The 22,872-nt window shown below is 40.6% G+C and overlaps 3 protein-coding genes across 3 annotated transcripts in view; all 3 read left to right on the top strand.

Moving 5' to 3' along the window:
- LOC122866043 (eosinophil peroxidase-like) overlaps positions 1-17,046 on the top strand; it is a 38,153-nt gene extending 21,107 nt beyond the window's left edge. The window contains exon 14 of the mRNA XM_044175166.1: positions 16,127-17,046. Coding sequence (XP_044031101.1) covers positions 16,127-16,135 — 9 coding nt within the window. The 3' untranslated portion in view covers positions 16,136-17,046. The remainder of the gene's footprint in view (positions 1-16,126) is intronic.
- On the top strand, positions 835-6,768 carry LOC122866045 (protein-lysine 6-oxidase-like). The gene is made up of 4 exons (XM_044175169.1): positions 835-1,733; positions 2,042-2,150; positions 2,615-2,752; positions 3,979-6,768. The coding sequence occupies exons 1-4, from the start codon at positions 1,598-1,600 to the stop codon at positions 4,208-4,210; spliced, it is 615 nt and encodes a 204-aa protein (XP_044031104.1). The 5' UTR covers positions 835-1,597; the 3' UTR covers positions 4,211-6,768.
- LOC122866042 (eosinophil peroxidase-like) lies at positions 8,220-17,046 on the top strand. The gene is made up of 16 exons (XM_044175163.1): positions 8,220-8,500; positions 8,620-8,685; positions 8,814-8,901; positions 9,112-9,287; positions 9,506-9,638; positions 9,964-10,093; positions 10,185-10,391; positions 10,483-10,846; positions 11,380-11,540; positions 11,652-11,910; positions 11,994-12,164; positions 12,264-12,501; positions 12,932-13,149; positions 13,309-13,346; positions 15,629-15,670; positions 16,127-17,046. Exons 1-16 carry the CDS (start codon positions 8,428-8,430, stop codon positions 16,133-16,135), a joined length of 2,373 nt encoding a protein of 790 aa, XP_044031098.1. The 5' UTR covers positions 8,220-8,427; the 3' UTR covers positions 16,136-17,046.
- Positions 17,047-22,872: the final 5,826 nt, after the last annotated feature.

Below are 22,872 nucleotides of genomic sequence, written 5' to 3' on the forward strand. Positions count from 1 at the left end.
CCCCCTAGTGTCAGGACATGAGGACACTGTAATTGATCTGTAGATCACATGGGATCTTTATTTTATTTGGTCCTGGGTCTATCCTACATCTGTCATATAAAGTTGGGGTCTTTTCATGTCTGTTTCATTTTATTTTCCATTTCTTTTTAGCTCCATTTTGAATCAAGACTGTGAAACATATTACTTGTTGCTTGTGGACTTCTAGTACTTTTTAAAGATACATAACAGCTCATAATTAATCTCTGATTGTAGATGTTGGAAGGAATTCTTCTCATATAGTCCAATTTTTTCTTACTTTTTTACTCTCATAAAACGTTGTGATTTGAGAAGCTGTAAAAATCCTTGTGACCATCCTGTGATCAATTGTGTAGATGCTTGAAAGAATGTCATGGTTTGCTAGACAGAGGAAAATGAAAACCTTGGGTTAAGTTTCTCAAGCTATGCATTATACCTCTGGCGTTAACAGCAGGGTGGTGATTTTACTGGGCTGCAGCAATGACTTAGATTTATCAGGAGAGGAGCATGGGGATCACCAGTCTGTCACCAGACACAGTAATGCAGATATCAAGTATCACCAAAGCCTCATCTTGTTTATTGCTCAGAATAGACTAATTATGACCTTATAGAAGATTACTGTGAGATGCACATGATGAGGCCTTCAGGTTGTCAGCAGAGCTCCAACACAGAGAGAAAACATGAAAATGTTGCAGGGCTATCAAAGATTCATGTTTAGGTTTCTGAGATCCTGAGAAGTGGAGTGTAGAGACTTCTGGCAGTGATCAGACCTCACGTATCCATTCAGTGGTTATATGAGCAGCACCACCAGATTCAGCTTGAAATGCTGAACTCCTCCTCCTCACCATCATCTCACTGGGCGCATCTGCAGGCTCCAGGAGCAGAGCGATATGAGTTCACACGGATACATTTTAACTTAGCTTTTCTTCTCTGCTCACTGAATAGCCTTCAAATAGAGATGAAGGATATTTAAGTTAAAGACAGGTGGCAACCCGGCTCATTTGAAATATTAATTTTGTCACATTAAATCTCCTTTACTTCAGTTCATAATGGGATTACGCATATTTGGCACGCCGCTTTACGCATATTTGGCACGCCGCTTTACGCATATACGTGCGTCTATTTTTTTGTTTTCATCCTGCAAGCCCAGTCTCAGAGGGATCCGGGGACACAACAAGGAGATAACCAAAGAGCGGCTCTCCGGCAAACGCTACAATGGTCACACAACGGCAAGATTTTTAGCATTTTAAGCCAGGGTTCGGAGTATCAACCACCGAGGCGGAGGGGCGCACCTCAGGAGCAAGTGCAGGCGCGACCTGTCACCATCATTCGTGATGCGGACGTGAGACATCCGGACACCTCGAACCAGCCGGTGGCCCAGCAGCAGCAGCAGCCTCCCCGGCCGGCGTCAAACCATCACAGCCCCGGCGGTCTCCCGCCTCCGCTCCAAAGGCTCGTGAGAGGGCACGAGCACCGCCAGCATCACCATGACCGCCCCGGTGAGCGCACTGGGACGCAGAGGAGCAGCAATGGGACCCAGGAAAAGGTCACTGTCGGTCCGCCTCTGCCCAGGAGAGAAGACATGATGGTCGGCGATGATCCCTACGACCCCTACAAGTCCACTGATAGTGATAATCCATATTACAATCATTATGACGTTTACGAGAGACCGAGGCAGAGATCGAGACCCGGATATGGTACAGGTTATCATCAGTACGGTAAGAGTGGGGAAAGTGTACTCAAAACAACCACAAAGTCATTAATGAGATAGAAATGACCAAGAATGTTTCCGGTCTATCGAGCAAGCAATTAGTGAATCAATCAATGAATTAATCAGTTAGTGTGTCCATTATTCGCCATCTGTTAAAGTGTTTGTTAATTTGTATGTGAAAAATATTCATTCATATTCAGTTATTTATGTCAATTTCTAAATATACTTTCACTGATCAGTTTGTTTTATGTACCACTTTTATTTACAGTCATATTCAGCTATTATCACTAGTATAATGCTGTTTTGTTGTTTTAGGTCTGCCTGATCTTGTACCTGATGCATACTACATTCAATCCTCTGCTTATGCCCAGAGAGTCCCAATGTACAACCTGAGATGTGCAGCTGAGGAAAACTGTTTGTCAAGGTAGACTGCAGTCAGGACTTATCCACATGGAGAGAAAAAAAACAGGGTTTACAGCTAAGTCTGAGTGTGATTCAGAGAGCTTTGAGCCATAACAACCACCTAAAGTGTTTGTGGGTGAGGGCTGCCCAGTGGAACCATGAGGTAAATTTAACTGAATCCTGCCACTGATGGTGGAGAGGGGTGGAGTGGTGGATTTCTGTAAAGTTTAATCATAGTTTGCTGGAGGAGAGAAAGCCTGAATGGTAAACACATTATTGAAAACTAACCCAAACAACTACGTGCCTCCAAATTATTTTTCCACCCACCAGTTATACATAGGCAGCCTTTACTCCAATCTGCTCCACTCAGAGGAGGGGATGTATCAGGAAAAACAATCTTAGTGATGTAATCGTGTCCATATACAGTATGACCTGTGTTTTCTGTTTTTTTCCTCTGCAAACTAATCCTTTGGTTTGTGCCTGCAGCTCAGCCTATAGATCCAGTGTTAGAGACTATGACACCCGTATGCTGCTGAGGTTTCCTCAGAGAGTCAAGAACCAGGGGACAGCAGACTTCCTCCCCAGCAGGCCACGTTACTCCTGGGAGTGGCACAGCTGTCACCAGTGAGTATAATGTCATGTCAGTGCTGAACCACCTCACACAGAGAAAGAGTCTCTCTTGCATCATTTTGTTTTCACTGGCCAGCAGGCTGGCATCAATTAGAGTCATTTGCATGAAGATTTCATGCATGAATACATATACCAAATCTGGACTATTCTGCTCTGAATGCGAGGTGAGAAACATTTAAATATTGCACACGTTTTATTTTCTTCACACATTGTAACTCTGTGTAGTTGTTTTGTTCATCAGTTACAAATGTAAGCAACTGATTGTTTTAAAGAGATGCTATTTGTCACTACAATATTTGTCTTTTCCAGTCTGTAGTTGTGGTATGGCACCCCCTGTTGAACCATAGTTGTGTTACTTTTGGCTGCTTTATAGTTTTTGTTGGCTGTTTTATTGCTTTGCAGAGATTTTGATATCAGGACTGACATCTTAACATGAGTTTTATTTATATCTTCAGGCTTTTAAGATGTAATTTTCTATTTTTACAATCTCAGCATAAAAACAGTAAAAACCTGCTTCGGGCTTTCAAAAGATGATGATGACTGAACTTCATATGACCTTTGAATTCAGTTTATTTACAACTGCAAAGCCAGACATTGTAAAATAAAGTTGTGGGATGAGGATAATGAGCCAAAAAGGAAAATAGCTGGTATGTTTGTCCCTTTATTGAGCTTATGGAAAAGTGCCTAGTCTTCCTTGATTCCACAGAAACTACCTCAGTCCATAGTTATGTTGTGAAACAACCAGTTCACTGTGCTAATCCCCAAAATGGAGAACATTTGGCAGAGGTCTAATAAACTGTTGATGTAGACTGTATAGATTTTTTGTCAGTGTTTTGAAAGTCAACTGATGTTAAAATCCAGACTGTTTCTGTCTCATTAAACAAACTCTGTCTTTAAGATAATGGAATGAAAGCAGATTAAGGTTCACTGTAGTTCTACATGTACATGATAAATAAAATAAACACCTGTGATGTTTCTTAGTCACACTGACTTGCAACCATTTGAATGAACACATCAACAGTTTATTGGATCTCTGCCAAATGTACTCCAAATGACCAACAAAATGTATTTAGATGTTAATCAGTAAATATGTAAATGTGGCTCAGGAACATAAAACAGTCCCTGGTGGGTCTCAACATGACAAACAGTCCCAGATTGATGTGGAACTCACTCGGTTTAGATTAAAGATGTTGTTGAACACTGCTGCTGCTGATCCACAGGCACTACCACAGCATGGATGAGTTCAGCCACTATGAACTTCTGGAGCACTCGGTGGCTGAGGGCCACAAGGCCAGCTTCTGCCTGGAGGACACTTCCTGTGACTACGGCTACTACAGGCGATTTGCCTGCACCGCACATACCCAGGTCTCAAAGATACCTGTTGAAATGTTGTTATTGCTGACTTTAAAGCTGCTCTCATCAGTATTTTTATATTACCAATGGATCACGTGACTACTTGTATGCGAAAGGGGTCATTCATATTGACATACCCACAGAAAATTATCACCCGACTCAGCTCTGCATTTAGCTTCTGTCAGCTCATTGTTTTGGTTTTATGGCCCACAACTTCAAGTCAAGTCAATTTTATTTATATAGCTCAATATCACAAATCACAATTTGCCTCAAGGGGCTTTTACTTTACTTTATTGTTGGTTCAGTCTCACTGCTCTCATCTGCTCATGTCCTGCAACAGCAACCAGCTATTTTCAACAACAAAAACCTCTGATAACCCCACTGTAAGCTACCTGCTCAGCACCAAACTGCAGACAGACAAAATCAGCAACTAGCTAACATAGTGGAGCATTTAGCGGCTAAAGAGGCAGATATTTCCCTCAGAAGTTGGTGGAGACCAAAAACAGAGCGAAATGAGAGTGAATATTGGACTTACATTCAGGAGGTGGCCAGATGCAAATAAGCAACTTTTTGTCTTCCATTTACAGCTTGTTTAAGCTGCCCCCATGTGGCTAAAAAATCAGTTAATGCAGGTTTAAGTAAGTGAGCTCAACAACTAGGCCTACTACCAAATTTAGCTAGTAAGCTCCTGTTATCTAGAGCAGCAACAATGGCAGGGTAAATTTTAATCAACTAAGTAGCTGCTGCTGTAAATAAACACAGGTACACAGACGCAGTAGCATCTAACTAGCCAAAAAAGCAGACCCTCTGGTCTTTGGCCTTAACCAGATGGCTCAGTTTTATTCAAGTGTCCCAGTAAGTCATGACAGTGTGACAGTGAGCCAGCGTGCACAATACCAGGGCCCTGAAACTGATGCAGCTAAATGGAATTCAACCATCATTAACTTTATTTTTTACACCTGTGCTTCAAAATGTCTATCACGAAAAAGGTCTCTTTAAAAAAAAAAACTGCTATGATACATTGTTGCACATTCACACTGCTCTTTCATCAGGAAACAAAAACCCAATCACCCTTGTGTAGCTCTGCTGGTCAAGGATGAAATCTTCCCAAAGCGAAGAAGACCCCCGTAACTTCAGTTCAGAGCTTGGTTTAGTCACACAGACAAATATGATGACGGAAAGAAAATATCTGTATTTGTGTGTAACAACAACAATCATGAGCAGGAACATACAGTAACCAGGACCACATTGGTGAAGTGGGACTGAGGGAAGTTTAAGATGAGATATGTTTTTCTTTTTTAGTGTAATTTAGTAATTTATAAAAAAACATTTGTAATTTAATGAAGCATTTTAGAGTGTGAATGCTGTACAATGTATTAGACTTATTTCTCTCTCAAATGACTTTTTTATCTTTGTGTGAAAAAAGGAAACACCCATTAAAAAAAACTAGATGTGAGCTTTTGTTCCTCAAACTGTTAGTTTAGCAAGACTTTACAAAACTAAAATAACACAGTTGTTGAGCTTACACTCAGGTCAAATATATGTTGAAAGCTGTTTTATTTAATGGCATAAAAAGGCCCAAATATTTCTTAATGCTGATGTTAAACCCGTTGCCAGTCCTAAGAACAAGGACATGTATTCTTATAATGAAACTGAAACACTTCTCGACTGTTCGTGCCAGCCAGTGCAACCTCAATCATTGCTGTGGCAAGACAAACTCAGACAGGTTGTCTATCAAATGAGAAATCTGCATTTTTCTCTGCCCTTTTTATTGTCAAGTCTGTCTAATGTTTTGTATCCATGGAGGTTTGCTGCAGAACTGATGTTGTTTACTACAATTTCTTATTTATTTGCTTTGTGCAAATTGCATCTGAGTTCACAAAGCCCTCCGTTTTGTACATAAATTAACACTTGTTTTCTAGCTTATATATGCATTCATGAAATGGGGTTTAGCTAAATTGAGTTAAAATTTGCATGTGACTGATGACAAACTCATTAATAGTAGGAAACGATTTCCTGCATGTTAGAAACTCCTTTTAGTGTAATCAGTCTGACGCCTTGACTTTATTGTCTCCAGTACCAAGGATGCTGCTTCCTTATTATGTTGATAGCAAAGGGGAGGTGTGTATTGCACAACTTTGTATACGACGTTATTGTTATCATAAATGGCATAAATGACTCATGCATTGTCCAAAATAACTCTGCTTCCTGGACCATGGGGAATTACAGTAATCACCAAGAGAACTATGTGGCACTGTTGAAGCCTACAGAACATGGTGCTTTCAATTTGAATCTATTATTAAGTATGAATTTTTATTCTTATAACTGTGCAGATTCGTTGCTTGATTGTAAAAGCAGAGTTTCCAGACAGCACGCTCCCGTCAAATACACAAGAAACCAACTAGTAAAATGTGATGTTCTTGCTAAACCCTGCGGTTGACTAACGATGTTTCAGCCATTGCTGTTAATTTCTGCTTTTTTGACTTCCTTCAAAGAGAGAATTGGACATGATTAGTGCAACTTTCCTGTGGATGTTGCAAACAATGATGTGCTGACAGAAAAGGGACCCCTTATTTGGTAACAAGCAGACAATCTGAACTTTAATTGAAAGTGATGAGAAAAAAGTGATTAAAAATATTCGTTCTTCTGCATGAAAACTATGTGTTCATTTCAAAATTCCTTTACATGTTAAGGCAACAAAGAATTCCATATATTGTCAATCACTTGCACACACTATATTTTTTTCATCCTTCTAACCTGTCAATAAGACATCACGATGTCCAAGAACTTTGTAGAAATGTTCTTTTTTGTAAAGCTTTCAGCACCTTTGCTTAAACATAAGCTGCAGCCTTAAAAGCAAGCACATAATGGCATTATAGAAATATAAGTCTACGATGTGCAACCTATTCCTCAACTTTTAAACAATGTCTGCTGTAGGGAATGAAGCCATACTGGTTAAAATGTTTAAAACATTTTAAAGCAAAGAAGGGGCATAGTGTGCACATCCAGCCCCAGTTGGGTACAGGTATGGGACAAAAAAAGCAGGAGAGGTTGTCCACACTGTGAAATTTGCAGGTGAAAATGTTACATCGCAAAAATTTTTGGGGAGCTTGCAAATTTACTTTTTTCTTTTACTTAAAGAATTTTCACACCACACTTGGTTGAAACGGCTGCCAAGGGGATGTGTTGATTGGTCAGTGGGATGACTGACCTCCTGACCTCTCAGCTCCTGATTCAAAACATGCAGTTGGAGGAGTCATAATTAAATCCAACATCCAACAAGATCCTCTAGTCTGAGCTGTGTGTTAGTGTCTTAGTCCACAGCTGTTATCTGTCATTAGATATGTGATGCTGTTTTTTTTAATAGACAATTAGAATTTTTAAGGTCTTCTAGTGTGTTTTGGGCCTAAGAGCATCTGATTCACTGTATCAGTGACAATCAGCTTTTTCTCAAACCTCTGTTCCTTTTTTTGTTATCAGTGACAATTTTGCGTGATAACTGTGAAAAAGCCACAGGGCTCCCCACCCAAACACACACATACAGTTTCAAGGTAAACTTATGTTTGACCGTATCGTACCGTAGTGTTTTGATTCTCCATCATTAGGAAAAAGTTTGAATTCCTTCCTCTTTTCAAAGACTTTCTCAAGTTAATCCGTGTGTGGTAACACTGTAGGCCATCAGCCACAACATGGCAACATCAGTAAACTAGTAAAAAAAAAAAAAGAACACAATAAAACTGTCTACTGGCAGCTGTCAATAAAGAAGTAAAATACCCCAAACATTATTACAAAAATCAGGGCTAAAAACTATTTTCCCAGTGAGAAAAGACTGGATCCAGTTATGTCAGATAATGTCGTGAAAAAGCACAGTGTGTATGATATACACAAAGATCAGGCTTGAAGAAGAATGTCAAAAAGAAGACAAATATATGTCTACAATTTGTCTGAAATGCTCCTGAAACACATCGATATAAAAATTCTAATAATGAATAAGAAAATGTATTTTATTTAGTTTATTCAAATAGCTTCATAGTGAAATACTAAAAAGCCAACTGCAAATACTGATAATGCTAGTATAAAATGACTGTTACTGTTACCATGATGACCACTATCACTACTGCCACTAGTAGCTGCTGTTATGCTACTTATATAGTTTTCTAAATAAGAACATAAATCCTATTAGTTGGCCAGAAACAATAACTGATAAGAAGAAGCCGAGAGACAAGGAAGAAGGAACTGCTCTTTACTGTAGCTTCACCTGGACAAACCCTGGGGGCGAGGCCTCAGGGCCCCACACTAAATATATAAAGGTGACAATGTTAGACACAACACCATTAACTCTAGATCTCCAAGAGCATCTGAAATCTTCACTGGTATCTTCAGATACAGGTAATGAGATTTTTTTTGTCTGTCCGTTTGGATGCTTAGATATTTTGTATGTTGCATGGTGCCTTTTGACAAATAGAATGAATTTAGTTCTTATACTGACTTTTGTTTATTTGTTTTAGAGATGCTTTTCTCTGTCCTTCTTGTGCTGGGTGTCTGCCTGGTGCCTGCTCACTCCAAACCAGCAGGTAGGCTGCATCCTTCACATTTCTGATTCCCTTTATACCTGAATTTGATAGTTATATCACCAGTCAAGTTTAAAATATATTTTGTCACAATTGGTGAATCATTTGATGAGTGTGTGGTTTCTTTGCAGGAGAATATCTTGGCAGTCCTCTCCTTCAACACTGCTTTGAGGAGGCAAAGAAACTCGTGGATGATGCGTACAAGTACTCCAGAGAAGAGTGAGTTCATCTTATGGGTTATTTCATAAAATAATAAGAATTATTTCAAATTAATTTAGCTCAAATGTTTGCTGGAAAGCTATTTCTTTGGCATGCAAGCCATTCATAACAGTAACTGCCCTTCAGTAATTATAAGAAAAAGTTACACAACCTCCAAAAAGACCACAATTTGGACTTTATTGTTCGACTGTGTGGCTTCTTCTCCTCCAGGAGTCTGAGAAGAGTCCGCAAGGAGGCGGTGAGTCCTCACGATACCCTTCGTCTCCTGAAGCAGCCTCGTGGTGACACACGCTCAGCTGTGAGATCTGCAGACTACATGGAGCAAACCCTCCGTCTGCTGCAGGAGAGGGTGCATCGTGTGCACAAACGTTCACTCAACGCAACAGGTCAGACATGCAGCACCCAAACAAAGACAACACAAACAGACACACACAGCGCTCACATTGTCTTTGTGACAACTTTTCCTGGTCTCGGTCTGGGGTTCACTGTTTCGTTATGTGGGCATAGTGAAGCACTTTAAAGCTGTAATTAAGGACTATACATATAAAGTTGAGAGACATGCACACACATTGACTCCATGTAATTTGTCGTTTACATTTTTCAGATTTGCTCTCTGAAGAGGACCTGGTAAAGCTTGCCAATATAACTGGATGTAGTGCTCGAGTCAGCCGCCCAAAATGCCTCACCACACCAAACCTTAACAAGTATCGAACAATCACCAGCGTCTGCAACAACCTGTAAGAGAAACATTCAAGTGTGATAAAATATTGTTTTAAATTTTTTTTTTTTTTAATTGAAGTAACAGTTATATTTTTTCTATTGACTTCTGTACACCATCTTGGACATGAAAAACATAAATACACTTTTACATGCACTACAGACACTTAACATTTAGATTCAAGATAGCTCAAATTGAAGTCCTTTTCTGTGAGATTCATTCAGAGGAAATGCTTGTGAAATACACCTAAACATCTTAGGCCATACACCGCAGATGATGTGTACACTTCCCTGGGATTTCTCAAGCAGCATTTCCAAACATGGACGTCTCTTGTTTGCTTTTAGAAAGAATCCTCGTCTCGGCGCCTCCAACACCCCCTTCACCCGCTGGCTACCAGCCGAATATGACGACGGCGTCTCCCAACCGAAAGGCTTCAACAAAAACCGAACATTCAACAACTTCTTGCTCCCACTGGTAAGACCTTGTAATCCCAGACACTTGCTTTGATTAATATACGTAAATGCTGATTTCAAATGAAAACTATACAATTCTCCTCCACTCTCAGGTGCGACAGGTATCCAACAACATCCTAAGCACAACAGACGCAGGTGTGGTCAACGACTCAGAATACACTCACCTGGTGACCTTGTTTGGGCAGTGGAATGACCACGATCTCACCTTCACGCCCTTCTCCCCCAGCATCCGCTCCTTCAGCAACGGGTTGAACTGTGACGAGAGCTGTGAGAATTCTGAGCCATGCATCCCCATCCCGGTTGGTGTCAAAGCTCAAACCCAAACACTGAGATGTCGTTTTCGCTAAAAGATTTTCTCTATAACCTTTGGCCTATGTTTCCTACAAACAGATTCCTCCCGGCGACCCCCGCTTGCCCTCCCGCCCAGACAGCTGCATCCCTGCGTTCAGATCTGCCCCCGCTTGCGGAACGGGATACTCGGCCTACAATTTCGGCGGAGATCCCAACAAGAGAGAGCAGATCAACGCCCTGACAGCCTTCCTGGATCTCAGCCAGGTGTACGGCTCTGAAGATAAGCTTGCCCTGTTTCTTCGCGACCCTGATAGTGATGGCGGCCTGCTGCGCATCAATACAGAGTTCAGAGACAACAGTCGTGAGCTGCTGCCTTTCCACCCTCTCCTGGTGAACATGTGTGCCACTCGCAAAAGAGTCACCAACGACACGAACGCCAGAGAGGTGCCCTGTTTCATTGCAGGTTAGTCATCTTGCAAGTCAACTGTGACTAATACCTTTATAAATGGTTAATTAATAATTTATTAATTCTTTATAGATCAGTAATAAGCTGTAGGAGTAGAAATAAGAATTTTGGGTTGCCAGGTTGTGAAAAACTGTTGTATATCCTGCTCTAGTCTCTAACCTGCTGTCTGTCTAAATTATCTGGTAACACTTTATTTTAACCCCCCCTATTTAGCATTTATAAGCAATATGTAAACATTAAATGGTTCATAACATACTGTGATGTAGTTGTAAGCAGCTATAAGGACATTTTTAAGTGTTATGTGTCTGTCAACAACTATAACTGCTATTACACATCCACAACTGGTGTGTTAAGAGAAAGAATGAGTATGATATAACATAAAATATGTCTTCATATTAGAAGTTACAATTGTTAAGAAATACTGCACATTGATAAACACTTAAAATGACCTTATACAACTACATTATAGTGTGTTTATTTATTCATTTATTTAATGTAAACTATTTGATGTGTGCATTTCTGCCTATAAGGTGATGGACGCGTGGACGAGAACATCGCTCTGACATCCCTCCACACACTGTTTATGCGTGAGCATAACCGCCTGGCTCGTGAACTGAAGAGCCTAAACCCACAATGGGACAGCGAGACCCTCTACCAAGAGGCCCGCAAGATCATGGGTGCTTACACACAGGTAACTAAACCTGAGAGTCAGTCAGCATTCATAATTCTGTATTTACATCTCCAAAGCAGGTGTCATATACTCTACTGTTTCGCTCAAAATAAATCTCCCTGTGTCTCTCAGGTGTTTGTGTTCAGGGACTATCTGCCACACATTGTGGGTGACAACGCGATGCGTACGCAGCTTGGCCGTTACCCCGGCTACAATCCCAACATCGACCCCAGCGTCGCAAACGTCTTTGCAACAGCAGCTTACCGCTTCGCCCACTTGGCCATCCAGCCAGTCTTAGCCCGTCTGGATGCAAACTACAGGGAGAACCCTCAGTTCCCCAGTGTCCCTTTGTTCAAGGCCTTCTTCACCCCCTGGAGAATTGTCTTTGAGGGTGAGCTGTGCAGAGAGAAGTGTAGTAACTTATCAGTCACTCTATCTTAAACTGTCACCCTAATTTTTATTTTACATCTCCAGGTGGCGTTGACCCTCTGCTCCGTGGTTTGATCGGGCGTCCCGCTAAACTGAACACTCAGGATCACATGATGGTGGATGCTATTAGGGAGAGGTTGTTCCAGTTTGTGATGCATCTGGCTTTGGACCTGGGCTCTCTCAACATGCAGAGGGGACGTGATCACGGCTTGCCTGGTACATCCCTCACTCTGATTTTCATGTCCATTTTCCTTCTAATGTTTCATCTCTTTCTTGATCATCATCTCTTTGCTTTTTTGTTGTTTACTTCTCTAGGCTACAACGCCTGGCGCAGGTTCTGCGGCCTGTCTCAGCCCAGGAACCAGGCAGAGCTCGCTCAGGTCCTGAACAACAACGACCTGGCCCGCAAGCTGCTGCAGCTCTACGGTACGCCCGACAACATCGACATCTGGCTGGGAGGTGTGGCAGAGCCGTTCGTCCGCGGTGGCCGTGTGGGGCCTCTGTTATCCTGCCTCATCGCAACACAGTTCCAGAGGATCCGCCAGGGTGACAGGTCAGTGTGTGGACACATACAGTAATGTCTATGTATAATGTGGGTGTAGGATTATGAAGGCATAATGTGCTTTTGTTTTTAGAAAAATAGCTGCAGTCATCTCTGCAGTTGTTTGAATCCATGGGGGTTGCAGGGAGAGTTGGGGGTGTAGTAATGATCGTTGTTTCAAAATGAGTCTGATGTATCACTTGCTGTAGTGATTATTACACATTATAACATCCTGCACTACTTCAGCTAAATATCTAAATGTTTGCAAGCAGCTACAATCGTGGCAGTCTGCAATACAGTCTTGAATTCTTTACCTCTGCTTTTTATAACTGCTTTAAAATGATACATACATGATAACACAATCTCAAAAATAAATGCATTTCAAATACTGTCTCTGTTGACACTAATCTCTTTCCCTTCTCCTCTTGTTTGAAATGATCAGGCTGTGGTATGAGAACCCGGGCGTCTTCACCCCGAATCAGAGAGCCGCTCTGTCCTCTGCCACCATCTCTAGGATCATCTGTGACAACACCGGGATCACGTCTGTCCCCAGTGACGCCTTCAGCATCCTCTCAAACAGGAACCGGCTCGTGCCCTGCAACAGCATCCCAAGACTGAACCTGTCAGCCTGGAGGGAGAGATCCTGCTCAGAGAATTCAGGTGAAACAGCACTGGACTTTTTGACCTCAGGGGAGACTCTCAGCACCAAATTCACTACCATTTGTCACCCACTTTATATTTCAGAGTTTAAACTGGTGTTTTTATTTCTTCTCTAATCACCTGAAAATCATTCTTCATATGTGGTATTTGATCTTGCAGGCCCGGGTGATAGCTGTTATCGATTCAGTGGAACAGAGGTTGGTTTTAAGTATTCATTTAATTTCAGCAGTAGTCACATTTTAAGAGCACAATGAAGCTACACCTTCAAATCATTTCAATTTATTTATATGGTGCCAACTCATAATAGAAGTTTCATTGCACTTTTCGTATAAAGCAGGTCTAGACTATACTCTTTATTTTATTTACAAAGACCCAACAAATCCCACCATGAGTAAGCACTTGGCGACAGTAGCAAGAAAAAACAAAAAAAAAAAAACAACAAACACTCTTTAAGAGGCAGAACCAGGCTCAATGGTGGACAGCCATCTGCCACGTTAGGTTTTCTTTGAGTGCGAGAAAATTCCACCTAGAAATTTAAAATAGTAATGTAGTGGTAATATTAATAAAGTAATAATAGTAATTATAGTGATAGGAATAATAATGATAGTAAATAAGACTACTACGAGCAGGAACACAGGGGCAGCAGGTGGCCCACAACCACAGATGTCGTATGATGTGTAGTGGTATGTGGACCCAAAAGCAGATTATCAGGAAGCAGTATGAGGATGAGGTAGCCAGATGACTACAGTGCTTATTGGGTGAAGTGGTATTCAGGCATATACAGGCAGACAGACCAGTAGGAGACAGTTCAACAAACAGGCAAAAGGCAGATAGGTTACTGGCTGGCAGTAGTGGAAGTAGGGAAGTGAGTCCAAGGTGGCAAAACAGTTCAATAGGAAGCAGGCAAATTACAAAATCCAGAATCCAACCAAGGTCCACAGGAGACAAAGAATCCAAAACAGAACTCACTGTAAAAATGCCAGGGAACTGGGCACTGGAACCAGGTACAACAAAAGGTGCACCAAACACCCAAAGGTCAGGAACACTCATAAGACAGGAACAACAATGACCCAACACTGAACAAAGACAGAGACCCAGACTAAATACCCTAGGGGAGGTGAAACAACGAGACACAGGTGCAAACAATCAAGGAAGGGCCAACAATCAAAACTGGAGGGAAAACAAACAAAGACAGGAAGTAAAACCACAAGACACACAAGGGAAGGAACACACTACAAAATAAGACAGGAAGTGAAAAAACCTTAAACTATGACACCGGAGGCAGAAATACGAAAGCTGAAAGCGACAGAAGGAGAGAGGGGAGAGATGGGAAAGCACAAAACTACAGGAGAGAGAAGATGTCAAGTTAGTAACATGCAGTAATGGGATAAAAATGCATACAGATGGAGAGGGAGAGGAGCTCAGTGCATCATGGGAAGTCTCCCTGCAGTCTAGGCCTGTAGCAGCATAACTAAGGGATGGTTCAGGACTCACCCAAGCCAGCCCTAACTATAAGCTTTATCAAAGAGGAAAGAGTTAAGCCGACTCTTAAATGTGGAAATTGGGACCTGATTCCACAGGAGAGGAGCTTGATAACTGAAGGCTCTGGCTCCCATTCTACTTTTGGAGTCTCTAGGAACCACAAGTAACCCTGCAGCCTGGGAGCGCAGTGTTTTAGTCGGGTAATAAGGTATTATGAGCTCTTTAAGATACGATGGTGCCTGACCATTAAGAGCTTTGTAGGTGAGGAGAAGGATTTTAAATGCCATTCTGGATTTTACAGGAAGCTGGTGCAGAGAAGCTAATATTGGAGAAATATTATCTCTTTTCCTAGTTCTTGTCAGTACACATGCCGCAGCATTCTGGATCAACTGGAGAGTCTTAAGAGACTATTCAGGCAGCCTGATAATAAGGAACTGCAGTAGTCCAACCTAGAAGTAACAAATGCATGGACAAGTTTTTTGGCATCATTTTGAGACAGGATTTGCCTGATTTTTGCAATGTTACGTAGGTGAAAAAAGGCAGTCCTTGAAATTTGTTTCATGTGGGAGTTAAAGGATAAATCCTGATCAAAGATAACTCAGAGGTCCCTTACAGTGGAGCTGGAGGCCAGGGCAATGCCATCTAGAGTAACTATTTCTTTAGATAATGTGTCTCAGAGGTGATTGGGGCCATGCACAATAACTTCAGTTTTGTCAGAGTTTAGCATCAGAAAATTGCAGGGCATGCAGGTTTTTATGTCCTTAAGGCATGCTTGAAGTTTAGCTAACTGGTTAGTTTCATCTGGCTTGATTGATAGATATAATTGGGTATCATCTGCATAACAATACCTGTGGTTCTTAACATTTTGTCATCTTGGTGAAGGTGGCCTTCACTCCAAAAGAAACCAGTCACGGTTTACTAATACAAGCACATTTTGAAAAAAGCCTTAAATTACGAGGCTAAATAAATTTAACTTCTACATCTTCTTGATATGCAGAATGTGGATCAGCTGGACCCGCTGGGCCGCGAGGACAACGAGGTAGTTTTTTCAGTTATCTGTCTGTTCAGCCTTTTGTACATTGTATATAGAGGCTTCTAAATAGCTCAAAATGTTTAAATAATACAAAATTTTAACACATACTGACAACTTAACAAGTCCATTTTCATATTTATCAAGCAATTTTACAAAGAATGTTATTATAATAATATTAGTATAAGTAGCAGAAAAAGGGAATACTCAAGTAAAGTACAAGTATCTCAAAAGTGTACTTGAGTACAGTAATTGAGTATATATACTTTCCACCACTGCATTTAAAGGGCCCAGAAAACATATTTTCTCAGTAAATCAGCTTGTGGATAATTCATAACACAGCTGATCAGAAATCTATTTTATCAAAGTGGATTCAAAGCTGACAATGTGGATAATTACAAGTACACAATATGCTGTGTATTTTTACAGCATTTTGAAGTAATCTATACTTTTGTTTCTCTGCAGGTCCAGTAAGACCCCCTGTCCCGAGAGGACCTCCTGGACCGCCAGAACTCAACATCAATGCCTCACAACCACAATGTGCCTTCTCCGTCCGCCTGGGCGAGTATAACCTATCCTCAAAGAGAATCGTTCATTTCCGTCAGGTCATCTATAACAAACAGAACCATTACAGCACTAAGGCGGGCCTGTTTACGTGCGTCATCCCCGGTCTCTATCAGTTCAGCTTCCTCACACATTCCTGCACATCCTCATCAGTGCAGGAAGTGTAGACCTGTGGCAAAGAGCTGGTGCTGCACAGTATCAAGGTTTATCAGGGAGGTTGCCACTTGTCATCAGGGGACATCAGTGCTCGGCTGGAGACCAGTGACAGGACCACCGGCCTGAACACCAAAAGCTTCTTCTCAGGACACCTGCTCTTCACTGTGTGACACAAACAGCTTCTCCAGACTGAACCGCCACCCTCTAATACACCAGTGGTCTGTCTGCTTTAGGATATGTTTTAATAACTCACCCTCTCTGCACTGAACTTTACTTTAATCAGGTCATTTATCAAATATCTATTATTGATCATTTACTTATTTTTCTTTTGGGCAAATGGACCAGACTGGGGCACACCATACAACTGTACATGTTACACATTTTTTAAGAAAATGAACACATTTTCAACCTAATGAACATGAAATATGATTGCATTACATTTGTTAAACTCTGTTACAGCATGCAGTCTACTGGACCAGAAATTTGTCACTAGCCAATTTTGATGGTGGGATTTACTGGTATTATTATGAATATTTTATGCACTGATGAAATTAAAGCATGATTTGAAAATGCTGTGTGTTGTGCTTTGTCTGGGAGGCTTGTTTTACTGTAACTTTCATATCTGTTGTATTTTTACATTCAATAAATAAACTAACAGCAGCAAACGTTGGTCAAATGTCTTGTGTTTTATGTGAATCACAAAAAGAGATCGGATAAGACTACCCAAAATTGTATTTACTGCTATTAAACTGGCCTTATTTAGTGTTTGAACGCAGTTAAAGTACAGGAGAAATGTAGTGAGCAAAAAGGTGTGCAAGTGCAAAAAATGGGAAATATTTCAAAATATAGAAATTGCATGTTTGTCTACAACATCCTGTGCTGCAGAGCTGATGATCAAGTTAAATTAAGATACATGAGCCTGGAGTTATCTGTGTCGCAGATATGCCGGGCCTCACAGCGAGTAATCACCCACTAGTGCTCCCCATCAGTCCCAATCACATCTGGTACTAAAGCACACTACTCACCTCAGTCAGTGTCCGACCTCGTTCAGACATAGGACTCTCTAAACCATTGATAGAACGTTTCATTTCAGTTTCCCGAGTCTCCCGTGTTTCTACAGTCTCCAGTGGCTCATCAGTGTTTTTCTAGTCCGTATCCAGTGATCTCTCTGATTACCTCCAGTGACCTCCCTGCCTCCAGTGATCTCCCTCATACAGACTCTCCGTATCCCCATACCCTTCATAGGTGATTATCATTTAATAAAGAACATTCCTGTCTACCTCGGTGTCCCCCGCCTGTCTGTAACAATAACAATCTGCACAATGCACACAGTTCTCTTAACTACAATCCATGTGTGTTGCTACTGGTGCTCTTCTCTATGTTTTTAATTAATTATTTCATGTTGAATCCTCACAAGTGAGGGTGCTGTATTTTCACTTTGCACTTGGTCTGAACCAAAAGTAGATCAAGCTTGGATACCTACACAGAATATTTTTTCTTTCAAGCAGTAACATTAAACTTAACAAAACAGCTCAGTTAGTTTCGTTTTAATACTGACTTCAGTAATCTAAATGGAACAACAAAGTAAAAATAATTTTAATGTACTGAATGCCTCCTGTAGATGGAGCCATCGTTCTTTTGTAAATAAAATAAATGAAAGATTCATGTAGTGACAATCGTTTCATTCTGACAACTAGGCCTTGAAAGCACTGCATCTGAAAAATAATATTTCCATCAAAGTCACATTTGTCCTATTTCCATCTCTGTAATTAATTCTTAACCACCACTCAACCTTCCTCAACCTCAACAAAACACAAAAGTTGTTTTTCAAAGTTGTAAGTTTCAAACTACATCAAGAGACAATTTGGCTAAATATAAGTGTTTTCTTCAGTCTATTTTTGTTGCTGGGTTAGAAACTTATATGCTTACCTACATCTTCAAAATGTCAAACTTTATTCATAAGATTTAGAGGGAAAAATGACTTACTAACATTTATTGTCTATACCATTTTAATCATGTTGAAATTAAGGGTCACTGGAGGCCGAAACCCACCCACCATGAGCTGAATATGGGGAAAGAATAGACAAACTAACATTTACACTTGTGGTTAGTTTACACAATAATCTCCAGCCCACCTGGGCTGTACGTGTTCACACTGCAAAAGGACACTGGAGCGTCCAGAGAAAACAGGTGAAGACCAGGTAGAAACATGCAGATTTCATCCAGGAAGGTGCGGGGCTGAGACTTTCTTACTGAGAGGAGACAGTGTTAACCACTGAACTTGTCTTTAAAGCAAATGTTCAACATTTTAGGAAACACACTTTTATTAACTTTGTGGCTGAGAGTTAGATTAGATGATTGATACCACTCTCATGTCTGTCTGTTAAATATGAAGCTACAACTAGTAGCCGATAGCTTAGCATAGCACAAAGACTGTAAACAGCTAGCCTGGCTCTCTCCAATGGTAACATAATCGGCCTACCAGCACCTCTCAAGCTCACTGCTAAACAAAAACCTCACTAGTAACTTGTGAGCCCTTTTTACAGGGTGTTATGTGCTGGACTTTTTCTTGGCTCTGAGACTCCAGGACGTTACTGTACCTGGCCAAGAAGTAATCTTAAGGAAATACAACATGTTAATTAGTGAGCTTAAACCTGTAGTGCTATTTATCCATCTAGATTGTTTCGGTGTGAGTTACTGAATTTTGGAGATATTAGCCACAGTGATGTCTGTCTTTGTCTTTGTCTCGGATATAATGGGACTATATGGCTTGTGGTGCTCAAAGCGCCAAAAAATACATTTGAAAAACTCAACAATAATGTCTCTTTCCAGAAATAATGACTCGGTTACTCAAGATAATCCACAGACTTTCAATTTCATGTAGGAACTATTTTCTTTTCCTACTGATAGTTCCTTCATGAAACTGCTCACAGAAGAAGAGGGAAAATATGTATTTTTGATTTTGGGGGTGGTCTGTCCCTTTAAGAGGTGCTGGTAGGTGGATTTTTAACCTTCTGACAGAGCCAGGCTAGTTGTTTCCCCCTGCTTCCAGTCTTTGTGCTAAGCTAAGCTAACTAGCTGCTGGCTGTAGATCCATGTTTAACAGACACATATGAGAGTGTTTTTTGATCTTCTCATCTAAATCTCCCCCAGAAAGACAATAAGCATGTTTCCCAAAATGTCATACTATTCCTTTAAATGGTGATAATTTGTCAGTGTGTTCGCAGCTTGTTTCCGCTGCCGCCAAGTGGCCAAAGAAATCTGTTATTGCAGATTTAAATTTCACAGAAAATCACATAACATAAGTTTCAAGGCTTCCACCAAACAACACTTGACTTGTAGTTTGATTTATGTCTTTAGTTACCCCCATAGTCTATTCTGTTATTGTATTGGCAAGTAGAGAGACATATAAATCACTGCTGAAAATGATTAATACAACATCACAAGTTAAAGAAGCGCAAATAAATCTCCCACTGGGTTGACTGGTATTCCTTCCTGCAACCCTGTGGTTGTGGGATGATAAGAGATACTGGGAGTGATAAAGAAAAGGACATCTGCATGAATCATCGCACAATGTAAAGTTTTCTGGGCTGTGTCTTGATAAAGTGCTCCTCCTCCTGGTTGCAGAGGCTATAGTGCATGTGCAGAGTGCCACGTAGTCCACCAGACTGTATGTATGTGTGTGTGTGGTGCCTGAGTGTGTGTGCGGTACAAGCCCTGACTGCTCCAAGAGTAATGGAAACCCAGTATTTATGAAAATATCTGAATTGTTTCTGTCGTAGAGTTTTGAGCTGAGCTGAACCTGAGCTTATTTGAATAGGCTTATTTGCAAATGGGTGGAGATAAAATCTACTAGTAGAAGGAAATGAAAGTGTATAAATCTAAGAGTGTAAAAATCTGTAAAATGAGATTAACAGAAGCAGAGACTCGTGGGGTTTAAGTAGAGGGATGTTATAGAAGAGTGAATAGATTAGAGGAAGTAGGCCTTGCCATGGATGTTTTGAGAGATGTGTGTGGTCCAGTTTCACTGTGATGAGATCATAATGATGACTTGAAAATGAATAATTAAATGCAAATGGGGTGGGGGGTCAGAACTGGAGAAAATAATACTTAAGGACTCCTTTGAGAAAACAAAGCCACGAACGTTGCAGAGAAGTCGGTCGATGTATGTCATAGCGGTGATGAATTACATGCTCATAAAAGCGTATTTCAGAAAATATTTAGACACTGGCTGTTGTAAATGCTTAAATGTAGGCTTCACATCTCAAGCAAAGTGGCAAATGTCTGCCAGATGTTGACTCAGTGATGGTACTGAATAATTGGTGGTGGTTTTATGGTAAATCAGCATCATGAAAGGATGATCTTTTTTTTCTTCCTCTTTGCTCAATGAAAGGGCTAATGCAAGAGGCCATGTCACTATTTTGCTTCTTTATTCTGCAACTCAGATGTGGATTTATTCAACCTCTTTCAGCTCAATCGAGAGCCCAGAAAGGCAGGAATGGGGGCGAATTCCAGCAACGTGGACAAAAGAACTCGGCTAATTCCTTGCAGATGTGTCTCTGAACTGTGTGAGGGAACACTGTGCTGCCCTCTGGAGGAGAGAAAAAGGACTCTGCATGGAGACAGTCCAATGAATTACGAGCGAAAAACATCAGCGACCCAGTACAGCTGGTTCTGACTGTCTGTCTGGTGTTCCAGGAAGAGAAAGGAGGCAACCCAGCGCACATAGTTTTCACTCTCTGGAGGAAATGTTGGTATGCAGAATCACAGGAGTGTATGTTAGTCATCCTCAAAGCAAAAATACAATCACATATTGGTTAAAAAAACTGCATCCACAGCTGTTTTATGGTGGAAACAAATCCTACACAGTTGAATGAAAATACAATTGCTAGAGGGCATCACTGAAGACAAAACTGGAAACATTTACAAAAGAGCAGCCACATTAATTGCTGATGTTGCTGTGATTCAGTTTGGAAAGATTTTTGAGTGGTAAATTCTTTTATTCATGTCTTTTTGCTTTTTAATCCTCAGGAACCCATTATTGTGTCTTGATTTCACAAATGTATCTTCTAGTTTATCTGGATTAGTGAGCAACTAACATCCTCGTCCTGTTTCTGTATCAAACATGTCCCACTTATCTTTAACTCTTAAACAACTCAAATAAGTCTGCAGGGAGGATACATTTTCAAGAGCTCAAATAACTGCACTCAGCTCTGATTGGCCCTCACAGCTTACACAAGCTTAAAATGTAACCTCACATGACTGTGAGATGATGTGTGCCCTCCGTTATCCAAGAACAATACAACTGTAACTGTAATTTACAGCATGATTTAATCAGTGTACTCTACCATTAAATAGAACCTATTCTCAGACTATAAAGTATTTTTAGTCTGCCCTTGGTTCTTGATCTCTTTCTCAGCTACTATTTGAGCAGAATAGATTCTCACTGGAATCATAAATGTTTGTGTTAATATAAAAATCACCATCACACTGTGTTTTTAAAGCTCCTGAAAACTTTGTTTCATCTGAAGTATTTCTCTAAAACATTAAATATTCATAACTAAATATGCAACAATCAAGGTTAAAGGTACCCTGTGGAGTTTTTGACCACTAGTAGCGCTATGGAGCAATGTTTTTATGAGTGAGGCCCTGCTTTGTTTGTTCTCGCACATAAGGACGCACATGTGACACGATACACATTCCTGCCAATGGTTTCACACTACTACACTGATCTACAGGTCATTTTCAGGTGGCGGTAACGTGCCAAGAAACGCAGCAATGTGCCCAATAAAGGCAGGGAGAAAGAAGACTTCTAAAAAGCAAACATAGATGTCAGTCATGCAGGTTTCATAAAAAATGGCTTTGCAAATGTTTTATGAGGAAGGAAATGCCTTAACACATTTGTCAGACCTCAAGGACACAAACATTTTGGTGAGTAACACTGTAAGCATAACTTTGTTTACAAGAAAACTCCACAGGGCACCTTTAAAGTTTTGAAAAAACACCTATAATTTTTATTAAGAGTTTAACACTCAGAAACTGAAAATATCTGCTTCATCAGAACTGGCAGAATGATAATGGCAGCATCGGTTTTGATTCAAATATTGCTAAACTCTGATTGGTGCACAGAAGTATATGACACCACCTTTTTCCATTTTAGCCCCGCCTACCTCAAACCAGTCAGAGGAGCAAAGAAAAAACAGCACAACCAGAAATCTATCATGTGAAATGTAAATTATATTCTGAACAGAAAATATATAAAATATATAATATATATAATATATATTTTAAAAATTCTGTAGATTCTGAATGCAGGACCTTTACTTATAACAAAGTATTTCTGCACTATGGTATTACCGCTTTTACTCAAGTAAAAGATCTGAGTACTTTATATGGGAAAGTGGTGGTCTTCAGACGTGTCGTCCGACCACGTCTGAAGGAAAAGTGTTCAAAGCTGTTCTGGTCAAAGTTGGAACAAAGCCTGTCATTAT

This window comes from Siniperca chuatsi, linkage group LG18, assembly GCF_020085105.1.
Source record: "Siniperca chuatsi isolate FFG_IHB_CAS linkage group LG18, ASM2008510v1, whole genome shotgun sequence".
Classification (NCBI taxonomy): domain Eukaryota; kingdom Metazoa; phylum Chordata; class Actinopteri; order Centrarchiformes; family Sinipercidae; genus Siniperca; species Siniperca chuatsi.